The sequence below is a fragment of the Diceros bicornis genome, chromosome 22 (genome assembly GCF_020826845.1).
Source record: "Diceros bicornis minor isolate mBicDic1 chromosome 22, mDicBic1.mat.cur, whole genome shotgun sequence".
In the NCBI taxonomy this organism is placed as follows: Eukaryota; Metazoa; Chordata; class Mammalia; order Perissodactyla; family Rhinocerotidae; genus Diceros; species Diceros bicornis.
Genome location: NC_080761.1, coordinates 7,553,522 through 7,567,085, shown reverse-complemented (window position 1 = coordinate 7,567,085; position 13,564 = coordinate 7,553,522). Strand labels below are relative to the sequence as shown.

The window sequence follows — 13,564 nt, the reverse complement described above, 5'->3', positions numbered from 1 at the left end:
TAACTACAATATCACTACTATACCAAAAACAGTAAAATAATCCTTTAATATCAAAATCTAGTCTGAATTCAAATTTCCCAAATCCATTCATTCATTCATTCTCTATTTTCTTTAACAGTTGGTAATAAACAGAAACCAACTGAGGTCTATGTATTACATTTGTCTTCTAACCTACAGGTTTCCAATCCATCTCTTTCTCTTATTTACCCTCACAATTTATTTGCTGAAGAAGCTTGGTTTGTTTCCTGCATTCTGGATTTTGCCAATTACATGTCCATGGTATCATTAATATGTTTGTCTATCCTTTATATTCTGTGTAAACTGGTAGTCGAATTCAAAGGCCTAATCTGATTAAGGCTTGATGTGGTGCCATGAATTCTTTGTAGGTGGTACTGTAACCTTCCACAGGGAGGCAGATAGTGTCTGGCTATCTTAGTTTTTGTAATATAAGCAGTCACTAGTCACCATTGCCTAGATCCATTACTTCATTAAGGGGTGAAAAATAGTGATACTCTATCATTCTATTCCTTCTTCATTTAACTAGGACAACTCCATAAGAGAAAAATCCTTTATTTGATTATCCAGAGGTACAGTTCATCAAATAAATTAAAAATTCAGCATTTGTTTTACTTTTATCTATATTTACCAGTTTTGAGAAGAATGAGTTCATTTTCAAAAATCCTCCTCAGGATTTTTGAAGTATTCTGGTTTCACGTATCAATATGAACTCACAGATTTAAACACATTTGATACATTTTATCCACTGCAGTTATTAATTGCCTCACATTTGATCAATGCGAGCCTCTTCAGGTGGGCTGCCAAGTCCTTTTGATATGATCCTAGTCTTTGATAGCTTCCTGGCTTTCTGGTCCGACAAGACTTTTGGCCAGTATTTCTTAACGTGCTCTACAAAACTCGGAGAATATCTGAGACCCTTTCGGAAAATCTGCAAGGTCAAAAGCTATTTTCATAAAAATAGTGAGACACTATTTACCCCTGACACTGTGTTGACATTTGCACTGATGGTCTGAAGGCAATGGTGGGTAAAGTGCTGGCACTACGGCACAATCAAGGCAGTGACACCAAACTGTAGTCACTGTGTAGTCACTAGTAGTCACTTCACTAACATGCAATCGCAGTTAAAAACAAAATGGTCAGTTTCACCTATAAGTATACATCTTTTTAATAGTCTGTGTTCACATAAAATATTTCAGCTTCACACTGAAAAATGATGGTTACCTTGAGGGAAAACACTTGTGAAATTGTTTAAACTACAAGCTGAACTAGCCATGTTTTCCAGAGAAGATCATGTTTACTTTAAAAAACAACTGACAAACAATGATTATTCAGACTAGGGTATTTTGGCATACATTTTCTTGGAAACAAAGTGAGTCTATCATTTCAAGGAAACAACTGATAGTCGGATTTGATGCCAATGATACAATTTAAGCTTTCAAGCAAAAATTAGAATTCTGGAAAACATAGATCTACCATCATGACCTTAACAGCTTCCTCCTACTTAAAGAATTTTCTGATGAAATCAATGGTGCTATTAATAAATGTAATTTTTTTAAACTGTGTAATAAAGTGTGTCAATATTTAGAAGATCTGCATAACTCACTGAATCAATATTTTCCAAATGACCAACATATGATGTTACAAATTTAGACATGGGTAAAAGCCATTCAATGTGCAAGAGAGACCAATGGATTTTAACGTAGCAGAGAATAAAAAGTTCACTAATATGGTTTCAGATTCTACATTGCAACTAACCTTTAAGAAACTACTACTTATCAAGTTTTAGTGTAATATCAAAGAATGCATTTTAATTTGAATTTCAAACAATATGGCTTTATTTCCAAAGTTCATTATTATCATTCAGAAATGTTTATTCCTCATTTACAACTATTACCCTTGCTATAATCACATTTTTACTGTTTCTCTCCAAATACTGAACACACAACTTTATTTTCCTACATCATAAACCAAAGGACAATTATCTATAATTATCTGAAAAGACCTTTTATTCAAGTACTCCCTCCCTTTGCAATAGCATATCTATGTGAGCCTGGATTGTCTTCATACCCTTCGACAACAATAACACACACAAACAAAACATATATATGTGTATGTGTAATACACATATGTGTACATATATTATATATAATATATATATTGATATATCATAACGGATTGAACTCAGAAGCAGATAAGAGAATCCAGCTATCTTCCACTAAGTCAGACATCAAAGAGATTGGCAAAAATGTAATAAAACAATGCCAAATTCTAACTAAATTTTTTTCAGAATATAGTTATTTTAATACAAAATTTCATTACGTCATTATGCAATGGGTTTGTTATTTTTAAATGACTAAATATTTTTAAACCAATTAATTTCTCAGTGTTAATTTACAACATGATAAATATCAATAGATAAAATAACCTACATCAACAAAAGCTTTTTGGAGTTTTCATTAATTTAAAAACACAAAGGAGGATGAAGTCAAGATGGCGGCGTAGGCAGACTCTGAACTCACGTCCTCCCGCGGACACAGCCAATTTACAACTACTCGTGGAAAAATTATCCCTGAGACAGAATTGAAAACTGGATAAGAGGAACTCCTGCAACAAAGCACAATCCTAATTGAGGTAGAAGAGGCAGAAACTCCCTTCTGGAGAGGAAAAAGGCCACCTTCACAAGCTGCCAGCTTCACGGCCGCCAGAGAGCAGCCCACAGGTACGCAGCCCTCCCTGGAGGAGTGGGGACCTGAGCCGGGGAGCGCCCCCGCTGTGGGCATTTTGTGAACCCAGCACAATCGAGACAAGTGGCATAATATCTGACTTTGCCTGCTACTAAAACATAGGGAGTACCCCCAGAAAAAGCTGGTTCACAAAGAGATTAAAACTGGTTCTTAAAGGGCCCACACACAAACTCACCCGTTTCAGAAAGCAACGTAAAATCACCAGAAAGAAAGGTGCACAGTGCTTTGGTGAAAAGAGACTCACCTGATAGGTCCTGAGTGCATCTCGGTGAGAGGTGAGACCTCTCCAGGTACTGGGACATTGGCGGCGGCCATTGTTGTGGCCTGGTAAGGGCGTACTGACACAGACACCATTGGAGTTCTCCCTGAGGCCTGCTAGCCCAGGGTCTGCCCCACCCGCTAGAGCACCAATTTAATCCAGCTCAGCTAGAGCAGGCAGCCCACCCTAGAGACTGGCCCCACCCAACAACAAGCCCTCAGGCAACGTGTGGGCCTGCATAGATTGGTGACTGGATTCCCTGCAGCCTGGCAACTGAGCCGACTTCAGTGGGGCAGGGCGTGCACAATGACTGGGTAGATAGTGCAGGGTGGTGGTGGAGTGTGTGGGGCCCCCGCCGTGGAGAGTCTGGGTCTGCTTCGGGAGGTCGGGGTGCGCACACGGGGCAGGACTGTGTTGACTGTGTGTGTGGGTCTGTGGACAGCAGGGCTTGTCAGTTGCAGAAGACTTGTGCTTCTCAAAGACCCACATAGGGGGTTTTGCCCCACCTTCCAAAGTCTGAACCAAGTGGGTGCTCCTATGCCTGAGGCCAGCCCCACACAGCTGCAATCCTCAGAGAGCTGATAAGAGACCTAAAGGCTAGAGGCTTATAGCAATTGTAAGCCCCTGAGCCTAACAACATGCCACGATGGCGGCCTATTCACTTAAAAGAAATACTGCAACACAAATGTGGTATTAGAACTTGCAGCCAACTGTGCTGGGGGTCCCCACACATGATAAAGAGCCTGAAGGGCCCACAACAACTACAAGCAGCTGAGCATTACAACAGCTGGCCAGGAGCATAACTCGGCCTACCTGGGCGCATACAGGGAGAACAAACAGGCCACAACAGAAGGACACACGTAGCCCACGTAGAGGACACCCCTGGAACATTGAGAACTGAGGACAGCACACTGCAGGCCTCCAAAGGCATCACTTACATAAGGTCACCTATCCAAGAGCAGGAGACGTAGGTGACCTACCTAATACGTAGACACAAGCACAGAGAAAGAGGCAAAATAAGGAGGCAAAGGAATCCATTCCAAGTAAGGGAACAGGAGAAAACTCCAGAAAAGGAACTAAGTGAAACAGAAATGAGCAACCTACCCGACAGAGAGTTCAAACTAAGAGTGTTAAGGATGCTCACTGATCTGGGGAGAAGAATAGATGAACTCAGTGAGAATGTCAACAAAGAAATGGAAGATATAAAAAAGAACCAATCAGAAATGAAGAATACAATACTGGAAATGAAAAATTCACTAGAGGGACTCAAAAGCAGAGTAGGGGATACAGAAGAACAGATCTGCGAACTGGAAGAAAGACTAGAAGAAATTTCCCAAGCTGAACAGGTAAAAGAGAAAAGAATTAAAAAGAGTGAGGACAGTCTAAGGGACCACTGGGACAACATCAAGCGCACTAACATCTGTGTTATAGGTGTCCTAGAAGGAGAAGAGCGAGACAAAGGGGCAGAGAATCTATTTCAAGATATAACATGAAAACTTCCCTAACCTAAGGAAGGAAACAGACATCCAGGTACAGGAGGCACAGAGAGCCCCAAACAAGATAAACCCAAAAAGGCCCACACCAAGACACATCATAATCAAAATGTCCAGAATTAAAGATAAAAAGACAATCTTAAAAGCTGCAAGAGAAAGTCAAGTTACATACAAAGGAAGCCCCATAAGGCTATCAGCTGACTTCTCAGCAGAAAGCTTACAGGCTAGAAGAGAGTGGCACAATATATTTAAAGTGCTAAAAGGAAAAAGCTTACAGCCAAGAATACTCTACCCAGCAAGGTTATCATTCAAAATGGAAGGAGAGATCAAAAATTTCCCAGACAAGCAAAAATTAAAGGAGTTTGTCACCAAGAAACCAGTGCTACAAGAAATGTTAAAGGGACTGATTTAAGGGGAAAGAGAAGACCACAAATAGGAAAAATTATCTACTTCCATGATAAGAGGGTAATGGATACAAATGCACAAAAAAGAGGTTAGATATGATATCCAAAACATAAAATGAGGGGCGAGGGGAGTTAAAGAGTAGAGCTTTCAGACAGAAGTCAAACTAAAGAGACCATCAATTCTGTATAGAAGAAGAAAGAAACAGAGAGGGTCTACTAAAACACTGAGAAAAAAAAAAGTTAAAAAATGGCAGTAAGTACATACTTATCAATAGCTACTTTAAACATCAATGGACTAAATGCTCCAATTAAAAGGCACAGGGTGGCTGATTGGAAAAAAAACAAGACCCATATATAAGCTGGATACAAGAGACACACTTCAGACCTAAAGACACTCACAAACTGAAAGTGAAGGGATGGAATAAGATACTCCACGCAAATGGCAATGAAAAGAAAGCTGGGGTAGCAGTACTCATATCAGACAAAATAGACTTTCAAACAAAAACTGTAAAAAGAGGCGCAGAACGGCATTACATAATGATCAACGGAACAATCCAACAAGTGGATATAACACTTGTAAATATCTACACACCCAATGTAGGTGCACCTAAATATATAAAGCAATTATTAACAGACATAAAAAGAGAAATAGACAGTAACACAATAATAGTAGGAGACTTGAACACTCCACTTACACCAACGGATAGATCATCCAAACAGAAGATCAATAAGGAAACATTGGCCTTAAATGACACACTAGAACAGATGGACCTAGTAGATATATACAGAGCATTCCATCCAAAAATCGAAGAATACAGGTTCTTTTCAAATGCACATAGAACATTCTCCAAGATTGATCACATATTAGGCCGCAAAACAAGTCTCCATAAATTTAAGAAGACTGAAATAATACCAAGCATCTTTTCTGACCACAACAGTATGAAACTAGAAATCAACTATAGGGAGAAAATCAGAAAAGCCACAAGATTAAACAATAGGAGATTGTTTAAGATTGTTGGAGATTGTTAAGATTGTTGGAGATTGTTAAGATTGTTGGAGATTAAACAAAATGCTACTGAACGATGACTGGGTCAACGAAGAAATCAAAGAAGAAATCAAAAAATACCTGGAGACAAATGAAAATGAAAATATGACATGCCAGAATTTATGGGATACAGCAAAAGCGGTTCTGAGAGGGAAGTTTAAAGCAATACAGGCCTATCTCAACAAACAAGAAAAATCTCAAATAAGCACTCTAACAATGCACCTACAGGAACTGGAAAAAGAAGGACAAACAAAGCCCAAAATCAGTAGAAGAAGGGAAATAATAAAAATCAGAGCAGAAATAAATGAAATAGAGACCAAAAAAACAATAGAAAAAATTAATAAAACCAAGAGCTGGTTCTTTGAAAAGATCAACAAAATTGATAAACCTTTAGCTAGACTCACCAAGAAAAAAAGATAGAAAGCACAAGTAAGTAAAATCAGAAATGAAAGAGGAGAAGTTACAACAGACACTTCAGAAATACAAAAGATTATAGGAGAATACTATGAAAAGCTATATGCCAACCAATTCGACAATCTGGAAGAAATGGATAAATTCTTAGAATCATACAACCTTCCAAAACAGGATCAAGAAGAAATAGAGAATTTGAATAGACCAATCACCAGTAAGGAGATCGAAACAGTAATCAAAAACCTCCCCCAAAATAAAAGTCCAGGACCAGAGGGCTTCCCTGCTGAATTCTACCAAACATTCAAAGGAGACTTAATACCTATGCTTCTAAAACTCTTCCAAAAAATTGAGGAGGGGGGGAAGCTCCCTAACTCATTTTACGAAGCCAACATTACCCTGATACCAAAACCAGACAAGGACAACACAAAAAGAAAATTACAGGCCAATATCACTGATGAACATCAATGCAAAATTCCTCAACAAAATACTAGCAAATCGCATACAACAATACGTTAAAAAGATTATACACCATGATCAAGTGGGATTTATTCCAGGTATGCAGGGATGGTTCAACATTCGCAAATCAATCAACATAATATACCACATTAATAAAATGAAGAATAAAAATCACATGATCATCTCAATAGATGCAGAGAAAGCATTTGACAAGATACAGCATCCATTTATGATAAAAACTCTGAATAAAATGGGTATAGAAGGAAAGTACCTCAGCATAATAAAGGCCATATATGACAAACCCACAGCTAATATCATCATCAATGGTGAAAAACTGAAAGCTATCCCTCTAAGAACAGGAACCAGACAAGGATGCCCACTGTCACCACTCCTATTTAACATAATACTGGAAGTCCTAGCCAGAGCAATCAGGCAAGAGAAATAAAAGGGATCCAAATTCGAAAGGAAGAAGTGAAACTGTCACTATTTGCAGATGACATGATTTTATATACAGAAAACCCTGAAGAATCCAGAATCCACCAGAAAACTTTTAGAAGTAATAAATGAATATGGTAAAGTTGCAGGATACAAAATTAACATAAAAAATCAGTTGCATTTCTATACACTAACAATGAAGTAGCAGAAAGAGAAATTAAGAATACCATCCCATTTACAACTGCAACAAAAAGAATAAAATACCTAGGAATAAACTTAACCAAAGAGGTTAAAGATCTGTACACCAAAAACTATAAAACACTGCTGAAGGAAATTGAAGAAGACACAAAGAAATGGAAAGATATTCCGTGCTCTTGGATTGGAAGAATTAACATAGTTGAGATGTCCATACTTCCTAAAGCAATCTATAGATTCAATACAATCCCTATCAAAGTTCCAACAACATTTTTCACAGAAATAGAACAAAGAATCCTAAAATTTATATGGAACAACAAAAGACCCCGAATAGCTAAAGGAATCCTGAGAAAAAAGAATAAAGCTGGAGGTATCACACTCCCTGATTTCAAAATACACTACAAAGCTATAGTAACCAAAACAGCATGGTACTGGCACAAAAACAGACACACAGATCAATGGAATAGAATCAAAAGCCCAGAAATAATCCCACACATCTATGGACAGCTAATCTTTGACAAAGGAGCCAAGACTATACAATGGAGAAAAGAAAGTCTCTTCAACAAATGGTGTTGGGAAAACTGGATAGCCACATGCAAAAAAATGAAAGTAGACCCTTACCTTACACCATACACAAAAATTAACTCCAAATGGATTAAAGACTTGAACATAAGACCTGAAACTATGAAACTTCTAGAAGAAAACATAGGCAGTACGCTCTTCAACATTGGTCTTAGCAACATATATTTAAGCACCATGTCTGACCGGGCAAGAGAAACAACAGAAAAAATAAACAAATGGGACTACATCAAACTAAAAAGCTTCTGCACAGCAAAGGAAACCATCAACAAAACGAAAAGACAACCTAACAATTGGGAGAAAATATTTGCAAACCATACATCTGATAAGGGCTTAATCTCCAAAATATATAACGAACTCATGCATCTCAACAACAAAAAAACTAACAACCCAATTAAAAAATGGGCAAAAGACCTGAACAGACATTTCTCCAAAGAAGATATACGGATGGCTAAAAGACACATGAAAAGATGTTCAAAATCATTAACTATCAGGGAAATGCAAATCAAAACTACAAGGAGATATCACCTCAAGCCCGTCAAAATGGCTATAATTAACAAGACAGGAAACAACATATGTTGGAGAGGATGTGGAGAGACGGGAACTCTCATACACTGCTGGTGGAAGTGCAAACTGGTGCAGCCACTATGGAAAACAGTATGGCGATTCCTCAAAAAAATCAAGAATAGAACTACCATATGATCCAGCTATCCCACTGCTGGGTATTTATCCAAAGAACTTGAAAACACCAGTGCGTAAAGATACATGCACCCCTGTGTTCATTGCAGCATTATTCACGATAGCCAAGACTTGGAAGCAACCTAAATGCCCATCAAGGGACAAATGGATAAAGAAGCTGTGGTATATATTGACAAATGGAATACTACTCAGCCATAAGAAACAATGAAATCCAGCCATTTGTGACAACATGGATGGACATTGAGGGTATTATGCTAAGTGAAATAAGTCACAGGGAGAAGGTCAAATACCCTATGATTTCCTTCATTAAGTAGTAGATAATAACAACAACAAACAAACACACAGTGACAGAGATTGGATTGGTGATTACCAGAGGGGAAGGGGGGAGGGTGGAGGGCAAAAGGGATAATTCGGCACATGTGTGTCGTGATGGGTTGTAATTAGTATGGGTGGTGAACATGATGTAATCTATGCAGAAATAGAAGTATAATGATGTACACCTGAAATTTATACAATGTTATAAACCAATGTTACTGCAATAAACAAAAATTTAAAAAAAAAAAAAAAACACAAAAAGGGGGGCCAGCCCGGTGGCGCAAGCAGTTAAGTGCGCGCACTCCACTGTGGCGGCCCGGGATTTGCCGGTTCGGATCCCAGGCGCATACCGACGCACTGCTTGTTAAGCCATGCTGTGGCAGCGTCCCATATAAAGTGGAGGAAGATGGGCATGGATGTTAGCCCAGGGCCGGTCTTCCTCACAAAATAAAAAAAAAAACCACAAAGAGGTTCTTAGCCAAAAAGTTTGAGAACCGCTGTTCTAGGCTTATCTTGCACATTCTGTGCTCCTGATCTGGAATTGACCCTTTCTCCAAAAAGCCATGGTTCTCTTTCGGATGAGAAATGGTATTAAGACACCACAGTGCAAACCAGGGAGCAAACATGTCTTTAAAAACAATTCTGTAACCCAGATATAAGAGAAATTTGCATTATGGAAACAAAAATTCTAAAATTTAATAATTGAGTATTTTGTTTTTCTATTTTCTCCAATTATTTTTCTCTTAAACGTCATGTTAGTATTTTTCTAATAAAACACTACTATTCAAAAATTCACAAACATACAAAACACACTGAGTATAACGTACTTCCTATTCTATTCCAAATTAAAACGTTATTCTGTCAGTAACTCTTAAAATTTAATTACACCACCAGCAAAAAAAAAACAACTTGCAACTACATGATTCTTTTCTTAGAATCATGCTCTTACAAACCATAAATGGATGAATTTTTTAAAGGAAGGCAAACAAATGGAAATTGAGGATGCAGGCAAGTCAGTTTCCCTATTTTTACTTTTCTCATCAACAGAAGGAAAACTGAACAAAATATTCTAAGCCACTCCCAACTCAACTCTAAAAATTTAAGGGTGTTGACACTAACGTTTAGAGAATCACAGGGTGAACACCAGAGGGCAGCTCTACCTTCTGAATGATTTTCAGACTTTGCAAAATCTGAGGGTGAAGGCAAAAAAAAAAAAAAAAAAAGAAACTGCACATCTATATTTAACGAACAATTTGAGCTACACTGCAAAGCAGAAAAATTTTAAGCAAAGCAACTCAGAAAAGGGTGTATCCTCCCTGCCTTACTCTATTTTTAGATGAATCAAAATGAGCCTAAGACCAACCTTCAGAGGTTCCATTTATAATTGTTAATGTTAATTATTTTATCGTGAGAAAATCATGGAATTGAAAATATGATCAACGCAGCTCATGTACAAAAAAGAGGAAGCTTGGCAACAGCTGTTAGCTCAGGGCAAATCTTCCTCAGCAAAAAAGAAAAAAAAAAAGTAAAAAACTATTGGTGACCCCCAAAGAGCTGTTATTATATATAGGAAATAGGAATAAATCTGACAAACAACCTGAAAGACCAGTACAATGAAAACTACAAAATACTGCTGAGAGAAACTAATGATCATAAATAAAAATGAGATATACCATGTTCAAGGGTAAAAAAACTCAATATTGTTAAGATGTTAATGCTCCCCAAACTGGGCTACAGAAGCAAGGCAATCCCAATCAAGATCCCAGCAGGTTATTGTGTAGAAATTGTCAAACTGATATTAAATTCATATGGAAATGTAAAGAACCTAAAATAGGCCAAACTCTGAAAAAAAGAACAAAGTTGAGGAACCAACACTATCTAATGTCAAGAATCATTATAAAGCTACAGCTATCAAAGCAGTGAAGTTTCCACACTTAGACAGACATCTAGATCAATGCAACAAAAAGAGTACAAAAATAGACCCACACACACATGGACAACTGATTGTTGACAAAGTACAAAGGCAATTCAGTGGAATAAGGACAGTCTTTCCAAAAATGGTGCTGGAACAACTGGATATCCATATGCAAAGAAAAAGAACTTCTATCCATACCTCAAACCATATATAAATATTAACTCAGACTAGAGCATAGACCTAAACATAAAGTCTAAAACTATAAAAACTTCTAGAAGAAAACATAAGTAAAAACATTGGTAAACACGGCTTACAAAAATGATACAACTCTAAAAGCATAATCCATAAAAGAACAAATAAACAAAATGGACATCATCTAAAATAAAAACTTCTGATCTTTAAAAGATATTGTTTAAAATATGAAAAGACAAGACTGGGAGAAAACGTTTGCAAATCAAATATCTGATAAAGGACTTGTATCCATAATGTATAAAGAACGTCTAAAACTCAATAATAAAAAAAAAATAATCCAAACTAAAAATGGAGGGAAGATTTGGAAATATACTTCACCAAATAAGATATGCTGAAGGCAAATAAGTGCATGAAAAGACTCTCACAACATCATTAGTCATTAGGGAAGTGCAAATTAAAATCATGAGATACCAGTATACCCCTATTAGAATGGCTAAAATTTTATAAGAATAACCATAAAAATTTAAGAACTTAAAAAGAACGAGCACACAAGTATTGGTGAGAACATAGAAGAACTAGAACTCTCACATACTGCTGGAGGGAGTATAAGATGGTATAATGTCTTCATAAAATAGGTTGTTGGCAGTTTCCTAAAAAGACACACAGACCTACCATACGATTTAGCCATTCCATTCCTAGGTATTTAGCCAAGAGAAAAGAAAGCCTAAGTCCACACAAATACTAGTACACAAAAGCTCATAACAGCTTTATTTATAATAGCCAAAAAGTGGAAACAACCCAAATATCCAAAAGTTGAATGGATAAACAAATTGTGGTATATCTATACAATGGAACACTACTCAGTAATCAAAAATAAAGTATGATTTCAAGAGATGATTCTCAAAATAACTGTGTTGAGTAAAAGAAGGCAGAGCCACATCCCTACCTTCCACCCCCCAAAAAAGACATACTGTATGGTTCCATTTATATAAAGTCATAGAAAAGCAAGCAAATCCGTAGTGACAGAAAGCACATCAGTGGTTGCCCAGAGTGACTGACAGAAGGGGCGGGAGGAAAAAATTACAAAAGGGCACCAGGAAGCATCTGGGCATGATGAGTACGTTCCTTATTTCGATTGAGAGGATGATTTCACAGGTATACACAGGCCAAACTTAGCAAACTGTACTCTCTACAGTTTGTTGTATGATGATTACATCTCAATAAAGCTGTTTAAAAATTTATAGGTGGCCTTAATAAGAACTGTTGGTGTAGTGGATAAGGCAGAAACTAAACAGAAGTGTTTGGAGAGTGTGAAATGAGATGTAGATTGCATTTATAGATTATTTCAAATTTTTTGGCTTTTAAGGAGATCAGATAAAGTGAGTAGTAACAGAAGAGTGGACTCTAAATATTGGAAAGTCCAAATCATGTATAAATGGTAAGGAATGGAAGAGTTCAAGATTCAAGATAGAAGAATAACGATTAAGGAAGAGAAGGAAGGAAGGAGGTGAAATCTAGAACACAGGTGACAGTATTAGTCTTTGACAAGAAAAGAGACACATCTTCTGCTGTAGTAAATAACAGGAGGGTAAGCAGAGGATTGCATCAAATAAAGGAACGTTATATAAATTTGGTATAAGAAATATGAGGATAATAGACTATATTATCTCTATGCTATCATGAGAGAAGGTCATTTGCTGAGGATACGTATATGGTACATCTCAGGATTTGAAAAGTTTGAAGAGTATTAAAAAAGTATAAAATAGTCATCATAAAAATTGGGAAAATGAACTTTCCAAAGAACCACAGTAGTAAGATTGCTGGGCTCAGTTCAGATTTTTTTTTTATTCTCAGTTCAGATTGATGATCAATAATTTTGAGTGATATCTGCCAAATTTCTTCTTCCTCCAACATCATTCAGCTGCTCAACAAAGGTTTACCCAGGGAAAGGACTTTGCTGGGCGGGTGTGATGAAAAAACACAAAGTGTGGTAAAGACATTTCCAGTATTTGCAAGAGTGTAATGACAGACAATGGATTCTACACTGGGTAAGAAAGGAGGAGATGAATGAGAGAAAACAAAAGTCAATAGATTAGAGCTCTGGGTAAAGCAGAACTCTTGCAGTACAGACATTTGAGCAAGAGGACTAGAAAGATAAAAGACTACTACTGCAGAATGAAAAGCCTGAACTAGTACTTCGAAATGAGAGTCTGGCTAGTGATAACATTTAGGGCATGACCATGATGATGGAGAGTGAGGAGAAGAGAAAAATTCTGCTCCTTGTATCTTACAAAACTTGCTTATTTGATTTAAATCACCACCTACTCACATGGTCTTTAAATCTGCCAATCTAATCCACCCAATTACCATCCTTGTCTAAACTCAGCAAGTATCAATATCCCAT

The 13,564-nt window shown here is 37.2% G+C and overlaps 1 protein-coding gene across 12 annotated transcripts in view; it reads right to left on the bottom strand.

The window, feature by feature from the left end:
• AGTPBP1 (ATP/GTP binding carboxypeptidase 1) overlaps positions 1 to 13,564 on the bottom strand; it is a 157,791-nt gene that overhangs the window by 126,746 nt on the left and 17,481 nt on the right. For 8 of the 12 annotated variants that reach the window (XM_058565509.1, XM_058565519.1, XM_058565516.1 and 5 more), the window contains exon 1: positions 3,007 to 3,180. The exons of the other annotated variants lie outside the window; for them this stretch is intronic. In XM_058565509.1, coding sequence (XP_058421492.1) covers positions 3,007 to 3,116 — 110 coding nt within the window. In that variant the 5' untranslated portion in view covers positions 3,117 to 3,180. Of the gene's footprint in view, positions 1 to 3,006; positions 3,181 to 13,564 lie in introns of those variants that run through there. 12 annotated transcript variants of the gene reach the window in all.